The sequence below is a fragment of the Nannobrachium achirus genome (assembly GCF_963921795.1).
Source record: "Nannobrachium achirus genome assembly, chromosome: 13".
In the NCBI taxonomy this organism is placed as follows: Eukaryota; Metazoa; Chordata; class Actinopteri; order Myctophiformes; family Myctophidae; genus Nannobrachium; species Nannobrachium achirus.
This window is the reverse complement of record NC_137833.1, coordinates 47,752,523-47,774,523: the sequence shown is the minus strand read 5'-3', so window position 1 is coordinate 47,774,523 and position 22,001 is coordinate 47,752,523. Positions and strand designations below refer to the sequence as shown.

The window sequence follows — 22,001 nt, the reverse complement described above, 5'->3', positions numbered from 1 at the left end:
TTTTGGGGCTTTTTCTGCTTTTTATTGACAGTAGGCAGACAGGAAATGGGGAGAGAGATGGGGACTTGAGGTCGCAAGTTGCAGTGACTTCACACACCATGCATCCTTTTATGCCCATATACGAGTCCTTCTATATGAGTCATTCTATATGAGTCATGAGTCATTCTGTACCACATCACTGTGACTCACTGACATCACGTGACATCACTTCCTGTACTGACAGTCAGACAATACTGACAGTCAGACAAGCTACGAGACTTCTCAGGGTATAATGCGACCTTCGGTCACAATAATGCAGTGGTCATTGGATGCTGTAAGGAAAGTGGTAAGAATAGCATTACATCTACAGTATGTAAGAAGAACACAATACAACATTTCTGCTGACGCCTCCAGGAATGTCATTCCTTGTCTTAGAGCAACCAATAGCTCATCAAAACTGCATGTGCGTTCATTTGAACACTTTCATCTGTACAGCTTACAGTACCAACAGTAGCACTGTCAATTAATTAACACAAAACATACCAGTAAACTACTTCAGCCCTATATACATTTCAGCCGTTTGAAAATAGCCGATCTACTGAAGCTAAGAGTTTTATACATTTTATATATTTGAAAACTTGTTGAAACGGGACATTCTGCATAGTGAGAACTTTCTACTTTTGGTACCAATACTTTTGTACTTTTACTCAAGTCAAATTTGAATTCTGGATTTTACTTATAACGGAATATTTCTACATTGCAGTATTGAAACTTGTACTTAAGTAACAAATGTGAGTACTTGTTACTACCCGAACTTTTATAAGTCAAAGTCGCCCCTCCCAGTGAGCTGAGGCGTTCCACGAGGAAGCATATACGAGGGTCTTTACTGTTCCTAGTGTACGTAAACGACATGCCATCAGCAATGTGTTCTTTGGTCGCGGATGACTCGGCACTCCTGGTCTTGGGCAAGGACAGAATGCAGGTTGAGGAGGCCCTTGGCTCTGGCTCACTGATAACAAACTATCTCCTGGACAGAACTGAATCCATTCCAGAATAACCCTCTGCAAGGTCAAAGACTTCACGGTCAAAGTGGGCGACAATGTCATCACAAGGAAAGATGAAATTACCTACCTAGTAAGTATCAAGTGAAAAGAATGGCAACAAAAGTAATCAGAAAAGTCAACCAAAGAACACGTTTTCTATTCAGGATCTCTGTGGTGAGTAGGAACACACTGAGGACACAGCAGGAGAACTCATTCAATGTCACCGCTACGTTAGCGCCTCAAAGGCGTTAAAAATAAAACTGCAGACCTCTTAAAACAAACTGGTCAGGTTACTACTAGGCCTTACACCCCTAATATGCTAGGGTGGGATGGCTCAGGGTAGAGGACAGAGTAAAACAACTTGCAATGGGCCTGGTCTTCATTCTTCAAGATATGCAAGGAAACAGGGATACCCATGTAACCGTCAGACTACTTTAATAGCATAAAAGACACACACACACACACACACACACACACACACACACACACACACACACACACACACACACACACACACACACACACACACACACACACACACACACACACACACACACACACACACACACACACACACCAGAAGGAGCCCCACTAGGCTCACTGAACCCAGTTTCGGCACAAAAATGGGGTCAAATTCGTTCTACTGCTATGCCACTAGAATGTGGAATGCCCTACCAACAGGCATAACAAAGTGTGACTCCTTACACTCCTTCAAAACCGCACTAAAAGAGCACCTACAGGTGGCAGCAAATTGTAACTGGCCCCTGTAAAAAATAAGTCTCAGCTTTTCACTTGCTCAAGGACACCTCGACACCAACTCTGGGGGAGCCCGGGATCAAACTGGAAACCTTGCGGTTGCCATACGGCTCTACCGGCCACTCTACCCCTGAGCCACTGCCGCCCAGTAAAATGAAACCAAATGAACCAGTAAGGGTCCATTTGGTTTCATTTTACACTTTCGAGAGTTTTTAAAATTGTGAAACATCTGCATTACTTAATTTACAAGAAGTCTACACAATTAGAGAATGTAGAAGGATTGTTATTTTGATCAACTTTTGATTGTCATCTCTCCTACCGCATCAATACAGCATGGAATTGTGGACAAAATCCCATCCAACTACAACAAAATATTCAAATTTGGGGTCTGAGAGAGAGGCTAAATCTCATCAAATGGCTGGCTCAAATGCCGAATAAATAATGGACCTTGATATGAAACCACTGGGACAGGCGGTTTGTCCAGTTGGTCAAATGATCCAATTTGCCCAAGGAAACCCCAGCCTAAGCTTGATTTGGCAAATTCCCTATACCGGTACCTGTCAAATTCCCCACACCTGTCAAATTCCACACACCTGTCAAATTCCACACACCTGCCCTTTCTTTGATTATTAGTCAGTCTGCTGTCCACAGTCAGTTTGCATTCTTCAGATCATTCCCCACAGACATTAACCACTGCACAAGGACTTTCCAGAACCACCAAGGACAAATATATGGGCACAAAATGTACACAGACAGATTGCTCTGACAACGGGTATCGTATAACAAGGTGGGCCATGCATTCCCTATTTGCAGCGTTCCCAACTTTCACCGTTCTGCAGTAGGAGCGACGGCCACAGCTCTAGTAGTGTAAAACATATGTGAAACATATTCAGATTTACTTCCTTGGCTTAGAGGCAAATACATTTGACCCTGATCGGTCTAGTGGTTTTGCGAGATTAGCCACGGTCAGACACGCACGCACGCACACACATGCACACACACGTGCACAGCACACACAACTCTCTTCTAGACAGCTCACCCTCTGAGTAGCTCCCGCCATAAAAAAGCATTATAGAAATTCCAGCCTGGGGTTCGTTTGGTGATCAAGCAAATCCAGAGTTTCTGTCAATGGACAGGAGATGATGAAGAGAGAATTGCGGAGAGGGATGACATCAAAGTAAAATGAAGAGAAGGAAGGGGAGGCGGGCGGGCGGACACACATGGATGGAAAGGTCCGGAGACGACCATCTGGTGTACGAGGGGGGGGTTGCGATGAGGGAACGGGGCGGGTGGTGAAGAGGTGGGGGATGTCTTGTCATGATCCGGACCATCAGGTTATTATCAGAAGGTCTATATTACGGGAGGTGAAGGATATGTTGCTCCTCCGGGGAAATCCGACATGGAAAATTTACAGTCCTGCGAGACATCGACACAAATCTCGGCTGTAAATAACCAGCGCCCAAAGTTCCCACATGGTGCACACTTCACGCACGCGCTGAAGAAGCCCGGTTCATATACGTCGTCGCACGACGGCGTGATGCACCCCGACCACAGCCCGACATAATAATCTCGCAACGTGTCGCGAATGTGACGCGCTGTGAGCTTGTAGCTCTGCTATTTATTTTTGGTGTGCTCCGCCGTGGTGCCACGGAGTATAAATTAAGAGTGAGGGTTGTAGCAATTGGATTACACGTGCGCCATCATGCTTCGATGTTCTGGTGGAGAACAAAAAAAGCGCTGTCACAGGCTCACAGCTCAATCTGACATCCGTATAATGCGAGAGAAATGTGGGTACAAGGTGTCCCGGGCTCCCGGCCTCCTCTGAAATTGGGATCACTTAGTTCACTTGACTTTCTAAAACTGAGCTGAAAGACTTTTTTTCTGTCTTTTCTGTCTTTGCTCAACTTTATTTGCCCAGGAAGGAATTTCCACACGCGTTTTTCCAGCAGCGGGCCTGTCGGCATCACTCTAGTCTCGTTGCCTCAGAGCTTGGCAGTTATTAGAGAAGCTGGCAAAAGGGCAGGCCCACTGGCGTTCCACCAGGAATTAAAACCCATTTAGAACGGGCACACATTATAGTGTGTCATTATTTTATGCTTTAACTATTGAAAAATAGCAGATATACAAGCTCACAGCGCTGTGAGCTTGTACATCTGCTATTTTTTACCCGATTCTAAAAGTGTCTTTTGAATCCTTCTAAGGTTTTTTGAAAAACCTGTTTCTATGTTTGCAATCTGGCCAGCCATCGTCAAAGAAAGATCCTTTTCACTTGAACTGGAGCTCAGTTAGTCCGTTCTTGAGAGACTACTATGTCAGTGGTTCTCAAACATTTTCATGTGAAGGACCCCCAAAATGATATGTATTTGGCCATGGACCCCCATCTCAAAATATTTAGTTCCAGGGACCACCCAGAAGCAAAATTTGAGTTACAAACGTTCGCTTAAAAAATACGTAAATTCAAAGATTTGCACACATTTTCACGACTTTTTCAAAAATAGCAGATCTACAAGCTCGCAGCGCGGCACTCGGTGCCGCGCTGCAAGCTTGTATATCTGCTATTTTTCAATAGTTAAAGCATTCAATAATTCTAGTCCTAAATGGGTTAAGTGGCGTGCTCCGGGGCACCGCAGCAGTTTGTGGGAGGAGAGGAGTCACGTCAGCCTCCAGTCGGCTTTGTAACTTGACCATAAAGTAACAACTAACTTTAAGTGCCTCGAGCAGCCACAAAATACAGGGAGACACAGACAGAGAGGGGGGCGGGGGGTGTAGAGAGCTCTGAAAGAGGATAACAGTTGCGGTGCTTTTCCTGGAGGTGGCAGCCCGCGGGTGCATGAACCCTCTCTAGGCTATTGCAGGGGTCTTCAACAGGGGGTCCGGGACCCCAAGGGGGTCCTTAGAGTTACTACAGGGGGGCTGCCAAATCCTTGTGTGTTAGGATCATTCTTTAAAATTAACAACTTGAACCCTCGCATCCCTATTCTGAGGAGAACTTTGGCCAAAAATAGCAGATCTACAAGCTCTCAACGCTGCGAGGCGTCGAGAGCTTGTAGATCTGCTATTTTTGGCAAATAGGTTTGGTGTAGAGGTAAGAAAGAGCAGACCAAGTACAGAGTGAAAGGTCAAGTTTACAAAATATTGGCGATTTAAGTGGTTAAATGCCTGAAAATACTCATTAACATGAATCCAACAAAGACTGACGACAGTGCTGTCAAACAAGTCGAAGAAAATCTGCATAACACATTTATACAATATGTAGTGGGGGTCCCTGTTTCATCTCTCTCAGTTAAGGGGTCCTTGGCCTGAAAACGTTGAAGACCCCGGGCTATTGGGAAAGAAAAACATATATATCGCTGTGATCAAGTACTCTATTATGAAAGAGAGCCAGACAGACAGACAGACAGACAGACAGAGTCTCCTCAACAGAGAGAGAGAGAGAGAAAGAGCGAGAGACAGTGAGAGACTGCCTGTCTCGAGATCACGTAGAAATAAATTCTGCTCACGTCAGACCGATAAATCCAAAGGCAGGAAGCACTAACTCAAACAAAATAAGCGTGAAGCTTAGAAGTTGTGAAACAGATAATGGAACGCAGGATCTATAGAAACCAACCCTTAGGATCTCTCACTACAAACCTGCTACGCTACGGTACGTTCCACGACCGCAAGTTCCGACAGGGAGCACGTCTACGTTTCGAGGGACCTCAGCGATGTGGCATACATCCGGGATCGTCTTTGAGTTGGGTCTTAATGAGCGCCGTGGTTTGGACTGGTGACGGCTACAGTGCAGTGAAACTCACATTGCGGCTGCTGTTAATGATTGCTCTCCGTTTTTATTAGCTTGGGGTTTCTTTGTGGAGGTCAGGGGGGTCTGTCACGCAGTCTGGGGAGACTGGAGTCTAGTCCCCTGGTGTAAAACGGCCTAATTGACAGAAGGAATGAGCCCGGGCATATGGTTTGACTTTAACGGTGTGGGTGGTGTTTTTCTAAAACCTCACCGACACCCCTTCCTCTTTCCGCTTCTCCTAATTAGACCTGACCTTGACCTTAACGACTTCTCACTTTCTTTTCACACAAGCCGGCGGGCGGCTGCATTCACTGTACAGTAGGTGTGGGTTTCAATGCATTCTACAGTATGTGTTTAAGCACCGCTTGCGTGTGCGTGTGTGCTTGTGTGCGAAATACTGTATGTATGGTGTAAGTTCAGTGGAGAAGATCTATTTTGATCATTGGCATGTTAGCCTGCATGTCTGCCTGTACTGGCCACGTGGTAGTTGTTACCCTGCGTTTTAACAGTGAGCAACAGCCGGCAACTCTGGGAGATAAAAATCTCCTTGTGAATGTTCCTGACGTCATTACCTTACGTCCTCCATTGGGTAAACAAAGCAACACATGAATTTGATTGGCTATCACCGACGATGTCGCCCAAAAGACTATTTTCATGTTTTTGGGGCGACGTTCCTCAGCCCACTTTTCCACCATCGCCTCATCGCCTGCTTTTGCCAGTGGTTGCCGGGTCCCATTGACAAATAACGCACTTCAGGAAAATACGGACGACCGCCGCCTGCTGTTAAGGCTCACAAAGACATTTAGAAGACAGAGTTCTTCTCTTATTAGGGGATGAGTCCCTACAGTACCTGGGAGTGATATAGTAGCTATTCCATTCACTCTCAGTGTATGGCAAGAAAGTTCATGCATAGCATTCCAATTCTGGGCTGAATTTGCGTACACTCATGTTTGTTTATGTTTAAAGTGTTTTGCTATGCGAGTCAATGGAATTGCTACTTCCAGTTTCTCACTAAGAGAGCAGGGATACCACAGTTAAAGCTTTAATCTATAACTTTTATAACCCGGTGTCCTGCTGTTTATAACACTTCATAGAGTGGATACTCCTACATTCTTGTAACAGGTAAGTATTGTATTCAGGCTGTGACATCCACCGTCTATTGAGCCAGGAGCCAGTAGGACTGTCTTCTTCTAAATAAACTAGAAGAAGTGCTCCTGGGAGAACAGGTCTCCGCCAGGTCAGGAAGGTTGTTGTGGGCCAGCAATGATCGGAATTCGCTAATCAGAATGGAAAATCCGCTCTTGCATCCAGGGAATCACGTTGATCGGTCCAACGGCGCCGCAGATTAGCCACCCACAGACGGACGGACAGACAGGGTGCAAAACCTAATCTGTGCCATGCCTTATGCCTGGTGTATAATAAGGAGGTCTGAGTGGCTTATTGTCAGTATTAGCCGAGAGAGAGGATGTCTATCCAATTCTGGGAGATGGATTGCTGAGGTGGCGCACAACACCTGCTTCCAGCTCACAATACTTATAAAGGCACGATTTAGTGACCCAAGCTGTGATACTCAAACACTGAGTTGGCAACCAGAACCTTGCGGTTAAAAGGCGAGTGAGAGCTCTACTGACTGACTGCCCTACCCCGACACTACTTAAAGGAGTAGTTCACCCCCAAAATGACTTTTTTTTCCTATTGATTACTCACACCATGGAGACTTGAGTTCAATAATATCTTTTTGTTTTTTGTCACATTCCTAAGACAAAAAATGATATATAGTAGATTTACCCTGATGGTTTCCCCATCCAGTGCCATGCATTTGGGTCTCCATCCGGAACCAAGTGGGTAAATTTACTATAATCACATGTTTGTCTTAGGAATGCGACAAATACAAAAAAATATTATTGAACTCAAGTCTCTATGGCGTGAGTAATCAATAGGAAAAAAAAGTCATTTTGGGGGTGAACTACTCCTTTAAGTCCTCGACTGAAGAAAGTCTTGGCCGAATATAATCATAGGAATTTAGTTTATTAAATCGACGAGGCTGTAAAACTGTTTGCTGCATACAATCAGGTAGAAACCAGCCTGTTACAGTTGGAGAGGTCGAGAACTGAACATTTTAATGTTGATTTCACAATGGCTACTGGCTATTGTAGGATTAAAGGGTTATTACGGTAATTATTTCGAGTGTAGTTTACATGAGATGTGCTTAACATTCTTCAAGACCAAGTAGCAGCCAGCTGTTTTAGTAGAATACAATACAAGCTATTAGTAATTCAGGTTTATTAGGGAAAGTACAATAAATAGAAGAACAAAGGGGTAAAATACCTACTGTTGCCACGTAACTGCATCCACCGCAGAACCCGCATTCTTCATAAACCTGCCCGGGAAAACAAAGACAAAAAAACAGAAAAAACAAAATGAATCATTTGAATTGCCACAGTGATGCACACCTAAATGCTGTATTGTCATCGAAAATGTACCATTGTTTGATAAAAACAGAAGCAGAACTTTACATTAAAAACACATTAATGCATGCATTTTTACACTTTCAGAGTTACTCCGAGGAGTTCATAGTGGAGGCACTGTGCTTTCAACAAATACAGTGCTCAACCTTTTTTGGCTTCAGTACCCCTCTAAAGGAAAAGGACCCCAATGTAAACAAGCCATTGTGCTTTCTCGAGTTTAAATCCTATTATCTGAACTATACTGTCATGTGCTTTTCCTATGCGAACTTGACATTAACATAACAAGTTAATGTAAACAACTGGACTTAACAAGTTCAGTTCTGATGTCAATGCAAAACAACATAATGCCAAATACGTATTGCTTTCTAATAACGGTGCTAGTCAAACATTTCGTCAATATTTTATCACTAAACATAACAGTCAAACAAATTCTTCCATTTCCCACTTTGTAAATAGGATCATCTTCTTGTATACAAACACACCACTGACTGTGTGCGTGCGTGCGCACACAATGTGTGTGCGCATGCACATGAAGCCAGACTACCTGACCCAAAGCACTCCTTATTTGGGGCTAGCAGTCTGTTAAGACATGTCCAAACCTCCGTCTCTAAACACGGTGTCACGGCGACACACAACTTTCACCACTACTCCAATTTGTTTAGTCTGTCCACCAGTGATCTTTGGAAGTGTTACGTGGTGCTACGTCCACTTAACCCCCGTTGCCGAGCGAGGCTGAGCGGTGAGCCTGTCAAAGCGGCCTGTAACAGTGTCAAACACACAAGAATCACCTCCTCGTTAACAGTTACGACCGTGACCCGCGGAGGCGCGGACGCTCCACGGGTCCCATGGTTTTTCCCCCCTCCTGAGTGGCCACGCTAATCTATCTTCCATTTAGTGCTAGATGAAGGTATTGTGCATGCATGGGTTGGGCGCGCGCGCGCGCACACACACACACGCACGCACGCACGCACACACACACACACACACACACACACACACACACACACACACACACACTTGTTTATTTGGATTTTCAGTTCAAGACATAAATCATGTGAAAATCCAAATATATCACAGTAGAAAAAATGCAATGCAAGATCATGATCATTTGTCTGTATAAGCTAGACACAAGCAGACTACCATGCGGTTATGATAGTCTGCACTTTATATTTTCCATGTAAAGTGACTGCCAATAATGGCAGACACAGAACAGAACAATATATCTATAACAAAAGTTTTGCTCTTCACACACACTCGCTCGTGCACTCGCTCGCGCTCGGGCACACACTCTGTGGTTTGATGTCTCAATCTCTGTGCCATCTGCGTATGTTCAGCGCTTGTCTTCTGCATGCCCGCATTTTGACAGAACAATATGCTGTACATCTCATTATGAACTTGATTTGTTTATAATGGTATATTGGTTGTAACTTGTTGCATTTATATGGACACATGGGCGTATGAACGCCATTGTTTGCAAGAGGGGAGGGAAGGCCGGGGTCAGTGGCGCGTGCAACGTCCACCCCTTGCAGATTGCCTGCTTGCACGCTCACATCTGCAAGCACACATCTCTCGTGTCGCAATGTGAGCTTATAGATCTGCTATTTTAACTAAGAAAATCTAAGACAAATGTTGAGCATTCTTTGCTTATAAGGAGATGCCCAAAATTGACACGTTGGAAGTGGTTAAAAATGGTTTAAAAAAAAAATAAGGTTTTATCACAGACAGTATCAAAATCCCATAAACAAGGCCTGATTTCAGCTACAGAACATATTGTAATTAAGATGATGCATGAGTGGCAAATACGCAGCGATAATTACTGTTACAAAAAACGATAAACTGCGTCGTATCCTCAATCAAGCAGATAAGACTAATGATTAGTTGACATGTCAAACATGAAGGAATGATGTCAGATCGTGAGCAGCGTAGGAGGTCCGTTCTTCGCCTATTTTTTGGCAAAGAACTTAACTCACCACCAACACTGATGAACACACACACACACACACACACACACACACACACACACACACACACACACACACACACACACACACACACACACACACACACACACACACACACACACACACACACACACACACACACACACACACACACACACACTCCCTCTCTCTAATATACAGCAAATTTATGAATGTTGATATTCAATAAAACATAGTAGCTCAAGTAGATAGATTATCTTTTGACTGCAGTAAATGTGATGAATTGGGAGATTTATCTCAGATTATACGTTCCCATTATGTCATTCAAAATGTGTGGGATTGCACAAGAGAGGAGCGGGAAAAACCCAGATGTGGACTGAGAAATACGAAGATGCCCGACTGTTGGAAATTGTGGGTACCGTAAAATAAAGTAATGACGTTTTAGCATGCGAGGGGGCTTAACTTTATAGCCTCTATTTTGGTTTAAAGGAACACTGTTGTTCACTTTCATTTAACAATGGTAGTTAAAAGTCAGACGCATATTCACTCTCATTCGTTGCTGATTGTCAAGTGTGTACAGGCACCATTCAAAACACACTGACTTTAAAGCTTTAATCCGGAACTGTGTGAATGAGTAAAACATAATTTTAAGAAATCTGTATGGTAGAGTATGTTAATCGTCAAGTGGATTCTGCAGGGACTCTGTGGGTTCCTTTGGCCGGGGGCCTAAATCGACCCATACAAGTCTGTACGTAACTCTGACAGTGTACACTGTCAGAGTTAAGGGGAGACCTTGAAATGTAGGTTTGAGAAACACTGTTAATATAATATGACTAGTATAATATGACATCAGCAATGGTTGGAGGTTGTCTCTCCCTACTCTTCCATCGAGACCTTTAGACCCTGGTGTCGGGTAGGACACCTACTCGTTGACAAGTAGTGATTCCTGAAGCTCCTATGCACAAATTGCACATCGCGCAATATCTACCCTGGCCAACTTGCAGATCCCCTCCCGTCCCGGGTAGGACTCCCAACTTGTTGGGAGTCTTCATATTTACTATTGTCTGGCCCCCGAGAACCAAAAGGGCTGTCTTCACGTTCACAGCCATATCTTGATGGCTGCTCTAATGAATGATCTTGTAAAAGCAGTGCTACATGAGTGGCTCGGTTTGGTATACAGCAGCTGCTATGAAATAGCAGATTCAATCACAGGCTCGCAGCTTGGCCCAGGCTCACGGTCGAAACGTCCTTGAACAAGGTTACCGAACACCTAACTTCTTCTGTTCAAATAAGGTGTGTGCACGCGGCAAAGAAGAAAAGAAAAAAGGGTTGCAAAATGTTGAACCGTGTTTGAACTGAAAACAGACACTGGAAACAGACACTTTCTCACCCAGGTGATAAGTCCCAGAACTAACTTCAAAAATCCTAGAGCAGGCAGGATTTGATTATAATGGATGTAACAGCATCTATCAGCAAAGGCGCCTCTCAAAGCTCTGCTGATAACTGTGGCGATGAGGGTCAGAAATTGCCTCTGGCAGCACGTACCGTCGATACAGAGAGAAATGAATCCAGCTGCCAGTAACTGAAATAATCTTCCAATAATAAGACGTGTTCTATACTGTAGCTCCCATCTCATCTTCATCTACAATCTTCCGAGACCTGGCTTTCAAAACAAAAGGCTCGTCACATAGGAGAACGGCAATCTAACGTGAACCGCTGTGTCCGTATCCATCCAGGAATCGCGGAATGACGATAACATAAGAGCGGCACAGTAACACGAGTGTGTGGTGAGCGAGGAATGGTCACGGGAAAAACCACGAGAGGTCATTTCAATGAGAAATATTAGAAGGTGCTTCGATCTGAGGAAATTACAGTAATTATCTTGTTGGCGGTTCATTTTAATCACAGGGGACGTGCCATTGCACAACTGAGATTCCAGCAAGCAAAAGCACCATGGAGAGGAGGAGACCGTGACCATCACTATCCCATTTCAATTGAACTGGATTCATACCATTGGTACTCTGACTGAATAATGAATTCTTGTGTGTCTGTATGTCTGTCTGTCTGTCTGTCTGTATACCTACCGACAACGACATAGATACAGTACGTAAATAAATACATGCATATCATCGTTGTCGGGTGGAAACCTCGTATCTCCAAGTTTCAAATGTGTACGTTCTTTCGCAAAGTAAAGCCCTGCTTCATCATACAAGGCCGTCGCACAAGGTGTTGTGTGGTGCGAGGTGTTGTGTGCTTGTAGATCGGCTGTTTTCACTAGTTTAAATCATTTTCCAAATGATAAATGCAAAATGAGCGGTTTTGGACATACAAGGTTTTCACCCGACAACGACGATATGGTTGTATGACTACTAAATGAGAGTCTAAATGAGAAGTTTAAATCGACCTATGAAGGTGGATTCTGCTTTTCAATGGGAATGGAAAAGAAACATTTTCCATAAAAAATTTAAATGCAAAACGGGGAAAGAAACCTTTGGAAAAAATGCTTTTGCAGGACATTTTCAGGAAAAGAGCAGTAAAGCCTGAAGACTTGAAACAGCAGTGAATGTCATCCGTGTTTATTGCTCTGCCACCGGAAGGTCGTTTTGACCGAAAAGTCAACCAAACATCATTCATTTTTATATCTGGGTGTACGTATGGCAGTGGAGCTGTGATTTATTTTCCCCTAAAGACATGTGCAGTCCTAAAATGAGCTTGGGAATCAGGTTAGATTCACTATTAGAAGCTCTATATCAGTGGCTGGCTGTGGCACCCAGGGTGGACGCCAAGGGGAGACATTGGAAAGGAGAGGAATAAAACAAGAAATATATTTATGGACAATTTAACAACTTTCAAACTGTCGATATGTTGGACAAATCATTATTACCAAGCTGTTTCAAGATTTAAGTCGTTTCACAAGAGGGGGCTGCGGTCCCCCTATTGTGAAATGACTTAAAGGCTATGGCTATTTGTGGGGCCTTTAACTGGCATAGAAACGTTTGGGAATATCTTTCCTTATTTCTTTATTTAGACGGGACGAATGCACTTTTAAGAACATTCAATACATGAACGCAATCTCAAGTAAACTTGCCGACAATAACAGCATGACAAACACAAATAGAAGATACAACTGCCTAAAAATTTTACTTTAAAAATACCTTTAAGGGAATAAAGGGACTCCGTCCGACTATGACTATGTTTTCTGTTTGTTATACAGTATAGCTGTAGGCTAGCGATACGACTACCAAAGCAGAGACGGAGGGTCTTCCTTTAGGGGGGGAACTTTGGAGTGAACAGGTGGGAGATGTGTGCAGCCACGCTATCAATCAGGTGACACGTTATTTAGGCTGACAGTCTAACTGGATCTAAGAAGCTGGAACTTACACACTCCATAAACACCGCTACACATTAAGTGTGCAAGCGTGTGTGTGTTTGTGTGTGTGTGTGTGTGTGTGTGTATGCGTGCGTGTGTGCGTGCGTGCGTGTGCGCGTGGTGCAGGGTATAGTGGCAGGACATTCGCACGTGTGTGCATGTGTGCGAGGAGTGTAACACCACCGTTCCCATCTTGAAACACAGCGATAGTCCAGAATTCTCCCATTGCATATTTTCCACCAAAGGACAAACCTAACATGGAATGGAAAACTGCAACACTACACCACCTTTTGCCCTTCGGCTGAACTCCCCCCCTCGCGACCCACCACCACGTCCCGGGATCAGGAACGAACCCCACCCCCATAGCCACTTAGTTTGTCGACTCACCCGTCGAGCAGCAGGATAGCGTTCTTCCGCGGCCGCCCGGCGTTGGGCCCGTAGAGCTGGGCGCGGTGGTAGTAGCGCACGGACTGCAGCAGCGTCCGCAGCACGGTGTAGTCCTGAGCCAGCTGGCTGCTGTTGACCGAACGGCCCACCATGCTGCGATAGCCGTTGGGTTCTGGTGGAGTGCAGGGGGAGACACAGAGAGTAGAGTAAAGACATGTAACTAGTAAGACTCCCTAATCGGGAGATAAGCGACCGCCACGTCGAATACACAAACTTTAGAAGGCAATCGTAGCCACACAGGAGGGAATATGGTAAATCCATGTTGATGATCATGTCAAAAAGGGCAAAATCTGTAGGAGCAGTGTTCAAAAATCCGTTTTGCAAAAATCAGCCTGATGGTGGCATTATAAGAGGGGCATGTGAGAAATGAGGAGGGGGAGGTTGGGGTTTGCCAGCCAAGGAGTGTGTGTGCAAAGTTTGGCATGGATCGGGGCAACAGTGCCGAAGATAACAGTAGGTCAAAAGTGTGACGTGACGGGCAGACTGACTGACAGATTGACCGACTGTTTTGATAGTAACTGTGACCTGACGGTCGCAATAATAGGCCCCAAATGGCTGCACAGCCCCCACCCATCTGACCACTTAACGCGTCGTTGACCATTATTTTATACTTTAGCTATTCAAAAATAGCAGATCTACGAGCTCATAGCGCGGCCACTTTTGAAAAATCATTAACATTTCTAAAAGATTCCGCAGCCAAATACATAAAATTATAGGGGTCCTTGACATGAAAAAGTTTGAGCACCATTAATATAGAAACATAGGTTTTTCAGAAAACTGTTAATGATCAATCTGCCTCTCCCCCCCACTTTTTTATTTTAGAACAGCTAAGGGACATTGCTAGGCAGCATGCCTAGCCACGGCCTCAAGTGGCTTGTTGCGTTTATTAAACAGCTACTAAATAGGGCATGTGGCGATGAGGGTCAGAAAATCCAATTCATTATTTCTCAATTATTTTGACACAAAGTAGTCTGATTGCCTGCAAAAACAAGGAAGGACATACAGTAGCTATGTGTGATGTGTGTTAGTTTGATTCTAATGCATGCATAAAGTGAATGGCATATCGAGTGGCAAAGTGAGTCTACTATCCATGAAAGCCCGTTGACTACCTTTTTTCACTGACGAAAACTAAATAAAAACTAAGCTATTATGACTAAAACTAGGACTAAATATACTGACAATTTTGTCAACAAATAACAACAAATTTGTCGACTAAAATGTTAGGGAGGGACTAGTGGAGAAGAGATCCAGTAGAACTAAAAGACAAGTAACTTTATGTTTGGTTGCACTCGGGTATTGCGCTCTGAAAATCGGGTATTGCGTCTATTTTCAGAATGCAACCGAGTGTAAAATCAGCCATTCCGACGGCCTAAAGGCCTGCCTGCCAAAATACATTTTGATCATCAAAATCAACTGTAGATTAATTTGACTAAAATCTTATGATATTTAGTCAACAAAAACTAGACTATAACTAAAAAATGTCAGATGACAGATGGCTAAAAAAGACGGTGACTGAACTAAATCAAAATTTGCTGTCAAAATGAACACTGGTGGTACCACTGGCTAACCACTTGGCTATCGGGTCGCCACCCAAAATATCAGACATTCTCCGAAAGGTTTTGAATTTTTTAGAAATTCGTAGATAGATTTTAGAAAATTGGAACCCATAAATGACGTGCCCAAAAATAGAAAGGCCAAGTTGAAAGTTTTTAAATCAGACACTCAGGTATCAGTATAGCAGTGGCGTCAGTTCAGCCAAAGCTAAGGTATGGCAACATGCTGGGGTCTCTTTTGCAAGGCGAAGCATTTTAAAGTACTTTTTTCCCCTTCCCTGTAGCCAAGGTATGGCAGCTGCCATACTGTACCTTGCCGTACCCTATTGACGCCTCTGCAGTATAGTGTGGCTCTCCCAGGCCGTGCCTGGCAGCCAGTAGTAAAAAGGCAGTGGTGTAAAGTAACTAAGTACATTTACTTATATATACTGTACTTTAGTACACTTTTGAGGTACTTTGAGTCAGGAAGGGATAATTGAGCAATTGGGAAGTAACTTTGACAGATGGCGTCAGAGTGAGGGCTTATGAACAAGCCAAGTGCACAGGGAGGGATCGCAAAGTCCCCAAAACCCACCGCACAGGGATCTGTGTTTCCCCAAAAGGAAGAAAAATAACTTTATTTAGGCCCTATGTTGTCATACTGTTCTATTGAACGATGACTGAATTTTGTGTCAAGTTGCACTTGAACTAAGGTTGAACTGTAAACTAAGGTTGAACTGTAAACTAAGGTTGAACTGTAACGTAACTGTAACTTGGAGGCAAATGTGCGTGTGTGTGTGTGTGTGTGTGTGTGTGTGTGTGTGTGTGTGTGTGTGTGTGTGTGTGTGTGTGTGTGTGTGTGTGTGCGTGTGCGTGCGCTCATGTGCATATACTGTAGCATACATTTGTGCAATACACTCTGTGACGTTTAAAGGGGAAAGATGACATATAGGCTGATTTGATTTTGATTGTTTCCCTGTACAGGTTTGGCCATTGGAACTCCCTAATCTACCAAACAACAATTATAAATGTCATCGGCTTCTGCAACTGCCTTGCTTACGAGTTTAGAGTTTCATGCCCACTTTTAGTGGCCATCTTGGCAGAAGTGCCGTTGCACACAGGATGTAGTTGTCCCGATTTAAAATGAAGCAAACACGGAACTGAAAGTTCCTATGATTGGCTGCTAGTTTCGCTGTTCTGGCACCAGAAGCAACATCCATTGGATTCCATTTCCCCCAAACTTTTACATTTGATTTTCTTACCTTAATAAACAATGTCATAAATACTTTATCGTTCCTGTCACTAGTTTAAAGCCTCGTTTCAATCACCATGATTTGCGTTTTGTGAAAATATGCTCCAATTTATGTTATATTTGATGTTATAGCAGGGTATGCTGTAGGAGGGGCTTGTGATCAAAGGCTTGTGATGATTCTTCTTTGTGTGCTTTATTTTCAGCAAGCTCAATGTCCCATGTATCCCTGCGGTTGCACGTGATCGTTGGTAGCCTATAGCATTCCTTGGGTACCATTAAAACAATGATGGCTCATACAACGGCCAAAAAAAGCTTCATTTGTACAGCATAGAAGCCAATGGCTTTACACGTCCATATTGTTTTACAGTCTATGGTTGCACAGCGCCATTGCTGTCTGCTGATCGGATTTTTTCGACTATCTTCACTCACAGAATCTCCCCATCCCCTTAAACTTCACGCTCTGTCTGAGCTCGCTCAGGATAACTTCCTTTAAAATTTAATGATGATCATTGCGACGGTTCGACTCCTACACCCAGGGACGAGCAGAGAATGTTAGAGAGGCAGGGGAAGACACTGCTAAACGGGCACTTTTGGTGAAAATATCGAAAATAGCTGACCTCCAAGCCCACAACGCGTCACAGCGCTTGAAGGTCTGCTATTTTCGCTTGTTTTTAGCTTGTATTTTCGCTTGTATTTTCACTTGTATTTTCGCTTGTTTTCAACACAGAAAGGACAATTCTTTCAACATAAGATGCTTCGTTCAAGTTCAGGAGAGTTTGGACAAGGGAATTCTCCTGAATGCTGCCATCAGGTATGGCATGGAAAGAGGGCATTTGCATTTCTTTCGCCATAGTGAAGACTGCATTCATTGTCTGGAGAGGGCACTTTTTACAGATAGGTAAAAGGGCAGGGGCTCAAGCCCCCTTTGGTGTCTATGTGTGCACGTGCCTGCCTACACCAAATGGCCACACATGGCCCGCTGTCTGAGCATTCTGCGCATGCTTCTTAACCCATTTAGGCCTGACTTAAGTTTTCTGAAAACTTCAAATAGTATTCAAAAAATTGCAAAAACAAATATGTTGCTACATTCTGTACTACACTAAAAGGTGTTCCCTGAATGGGTTAAAGGCTCCGGCTGCCGTCAGGGAGTTCCTATATCGGGAGCTTTATTGCAGATGAAATGAAAATGAAAATGTGAAGTGATAGTGCTGGAGGGGAAGTCTTAGAACGTTGCAGCGCGGCAGACACATAGCTGGTTAGTATGACATGTGGAGTGTGGACTAGCCTGTCCCTTTAATCCCTGAGACCAGCCCACTCCTTATTAACCCTTGCCTCGCTTGCTAGACGTGTCACTCTAGCAGTGGTGTACCGTAACAAAGTACATTTGCACTTTACTTGATATTTTCAATTTCCAATACTTATACTTACGGTAATACTCCACTACATCTCGGATCTAGCCTGGTTAATAAACCAGACTGCACAACACCACCCCCTGTTGGTAGTGGTGTGTGATAGAGTCTGACGCTTGCAGTCAGGCTATCTCGGATCCACATAATTGTACTTTTACTCCGCTACAATTATTTGAAAACTTTAGTTACTAGTTACTTTGCAGATATATAAATGATTATATTATGAAACATACATTAATCTACTTTTGATAGCCGATCTACAAGCTCACAACGCATCACATCGCGAGGCTATATTGCAGTATTGATACTTTTACTTGAGTAAAAAATGTGAGTACTTTTTCCACCACTGGACCTGAGGATATTGCAAGTGGGCGGGCACCGGGCACCCAAATGAATAATATTAATGAAGGGGAAAAAAGGGGGGTAAATGTCATGTTTTCTTTCACCACTTAAACACTCCAGAGGTAGTAAACTGGACCTCATGCAGTTGGCTCTGTACTTGGACTGCTTTTTTCCCTCTACAACATACGGGGTTGGTTTGGGGTGGTTTTGGGGTGGGGTCACATAGCTAAAAAATACCTTATTTATTTCATTTTATTTTAAATTACATTTTTGATTATGACACAACGGTTGTTTGTATATTCCTGGGGAAAATCCACCTGTTTCCAACGTCCCATCGTGCATTGCGCAGAAGCTGAGCGGCATTTCCGGCGTCACAGCCGAGTGTGATCTACAAGCTCACAGCGGTTGCATCTGCGACGCAATGTGAGCTTGTATGTCTGCACTCATTCCCTAGGCCCGATAGTCCCGAGAATATTTTAATGTCTCTACCTGCCAGGCCTGATAGTCCCGAGAATTTCCCGTTTTTGGGAAAAAAAAAAAAAAAAAAAAAAAAATGACCCAAAAAAATGTAGTAGGCATGATAGCAATCGCGAAATTGCATGTTTAACCCCCAAAGCAACCCCATCTTTCAAACATGGCAGCCATCTTTGTTTACATTTTAGGAAAACATAATGGCTGCTAGTTCATGAATGCCTGAACGGATTTCCATTTGGATTTTTTTGTTTGAAAGCTGTGAGCAATGTGGACACACGTGGTGCATGATCTAGGCATGGGTGTGCATGATCCGTGCACTATGAATTACATGGAAGTCTATGGAGACAGAGGCATATGAGAGTACGAAGGTATTTACAAATGGCGGGGAATGTGTTAACCGGATGTGTCCCACAAATAATGCTACAGTAAATTCTCGCAGAAACAGGTGGATACAAACCAAGATTTTGAAAAGAAGAGAAAAATAGCCTATCTACAAGCTCACAATTCACCGCAACGCCATGTGTTGTGAGCTTGTTCATCTGCTTTTGACGACCCCCCCAGAATAGGGATGATGGGGTTAAAGTGGTTACAACCTTGAAAAATACGATTTCATACTTCAAAGCAGCACTATGCAAGCTTCCTGTTCTACATGGGATTTCAACCCTTGCGTCTTATGAAAGCGGTTCTCATTAATGGATAATAGACTATTTCCCCTCCTAGAAGGCGTTTCATGCCATTAATCTCAAAGGGTATTTGACCTTAGTCGGGGGCCTTAGGGAGATAACATGGTAATTTCGTGCTAATCAGTCTAAAAGCGCCAAATTTTGCACAGATGTATCCCAGGGCATGTTCTAATGATTTAGCTAGGGCGCCAGAGTCGGCGACCTCATTTGTATTTAACTCATTTAACAATACCTTCGTACTCTCATATGCCCCTGTCTCCATAGACCTCCATGTAATTCATAGTGCACGGATCATGCACACCCATGCCTAGATAATGCACCACGTGTGTCCACATTGCTCACAGCTTTCAAACAAAAAAATCCGAATGGAAAACCGTTCAGGCATTCATGAGATAGCAGCCATTATGTTTTCCTAAAATGTAAACAAAGATGGCTGCCATGTTTGAAAGATGGGGTTGCTATGCATGCAATTTCGCGATTGCTATCATGCCTACTACATTTTTTTTTTTCAAAAACGGGAAATTCTCGGGTTCCTCGGGCATGGCAGGGCCGTACGTACATCGGGATTTTTTCGGGCTCCTCGGCCATAGCAGCAAATGAGTTAAATAGGATGTGAGGGGTCTAACTAGGGGTTTGTCATGATGCTGAATCCATTGCAAGCATTTGTTTTGCACAAAAAACTTTCCCTGGGCTACAAATGGCCCCAGAAAACGATGGTTTAGTGATGAAAAGTGATGAGTCATCAATTTTCACAGTTTTGTGGGCGTTTTCTGGGGCCATTTGTAGCCCAAGGAATGTTTTTTGTGCAAAACAAATGCTTGCAATGGATTCAGCATCATGACAAACCCCTAGTTAGACCCCTCACATCCTGCTTAAATACCCAGAAAAAAAAGTTTTTCTGGGTATTTTCCTCCTGTATAGAAAGTCGATGGCGGCGCCGGCGACCTTTGCTGCGTGTCACCCCCCCCCCCCCCCCCCCCGCATTTCTCTCACCTTTTCCTGTCAACCTACTGTATAACTATCAATAAAGGCAGAAAAAGCCCCAAAAATATCAAACAGAAAGAGAAAGAAAGAAAGAAAGAAAGAAAATATAGCTTCTATGTTTCTACTGGGTGAAGACCCACCCTCGCTCTCCTACCACCCAATAGCATGAGATTATTCACAACTGGAAATCCAAGATGGTGGATTTGAATTAGCTGAAATACAGGCGTCACAACGGGTCTGTGGAAAACCAATGGGTGTCTATTTTTAGTGTAGAGGGATTTAAGGCCGTAATTGTTCAATCGCGGCTTTCAGCGGTCTGTTATTTCTTGATAGCAGAGCACTGCCAAAGCGTTGCTATGGATGTTGGTCTAATCAATAGAACGAGCACCTGGTTCATATTAATCCCCAGGGCATGTTTTTGCCGTATCCAACATGGTGGCCAAGTAAACAAACACATGATGTCATTTTACAGCTAAGCAGTACACTAAAGAATGTTTTTGAAAACATGTGGGGTGAGAAACAGGCAACGCAGTAACAGAATCCTGGTTCAGCATTTCCTACCGGAGTTTCGTGAGCCTGCCGACGGACATCGTTGGCATACTCTAATTGACTATTTTCTTTACAGTCATCAATTAAATCCTTTTTCAAATTAACAAATTCACTTTTTTGTGTCAAATTATTTACAAAGCTGCTGTGTAATAAGTTCGATAATGAGCCAGACGTCATTATTTAGAATCCGTGGGGTGGCTGTGCCCCATGCCCACCTGCGGTAGGTTGAGCGGAGAACGTGCCCTTGGCAAAGTGATTCCGATTGCCGTCTCAAAAGTACAACCTGCCCTGCGTTCAAAGAAATTAACTCATTAAACTACGATTAAATCAGTGTCCTGCTGCCAAGAGCGGGCATAGCAGTGGGCACCCTAGTGAATCATGGCCATAAGACCTTAGATTCGGCAAAGAAAAATATTTGAATATTAAATTATATGATATAGTTTTTTTTTCATGGTCATGATTCACCAGGATCGCGGATGGCTTGATTCTAGGCTTAAAATAGTTGTAAATATTTTTGTAAAAGTCTATGGGGAAAATGAATGGGAGATCAAGGGTTTTCAAAGTGGGTGACGGGGCACCCTGGGGTGCCGCAAGATCATTTGATAATAAATGGAATTTATTTGGACACTTGAAGAAATATTCAGTATCATTTTAAACTTGAAGTACAAAGTTATTTTCAGTCAGTTCTAACCAAAATGGCTATTATCTGAATGGGAGATCAAGGGTTTTCAAAGTGGGTGACGGGGCACCCTGGGGTGCCGCGAGATCATTTGATAATAAATGGAATTTATTTGGACACTTGAAGAAATATTCAGCATCATTTTAAACTTGAAGTACAAAGTTATTTTCAGTCAGTTCTAACCAAAATGGCTATTATCTCAATGTTTTCCTCGCAACATAATCACTAAAATATCGTCACTGTCGGGCAGAAACCTCTGTCGCACAAAACTAGTGAAAACAGCCGATCTACAAGCACACAACGCCTCGCGATG

General features: G+C 43.5%; 1 protein-coding gene across 1 annotated transcript in view; it reads right to left on the bottom strand.

Moving 5' to 3' along the window:
• The window catches only part of hpse2 (heparanase 2), a gene marked incomplete at both ends in the record, with an annotated part of 187,045 nt that overhangs the window by 62,563 nt on the left and 102,481 nt on the right, over nucleotides 1-22,001 (bottom strand). Inside the window, 2 exons of the mRNA XM_080740808.1 lie at nucleotides 7,892-7,939; nucleotides 13,725-13,896. Of these exons, the coding sequence (XP_080596934.1) occupies nucleotides 7,892-7,939; nucleotides 13,725-13,896 (220 nt within the window). The remainder of the gene's footprint in view (nucleotides 1-7,891; nucleotides 7,940-13,724; nucleotides 13,897-22,001) is intronic.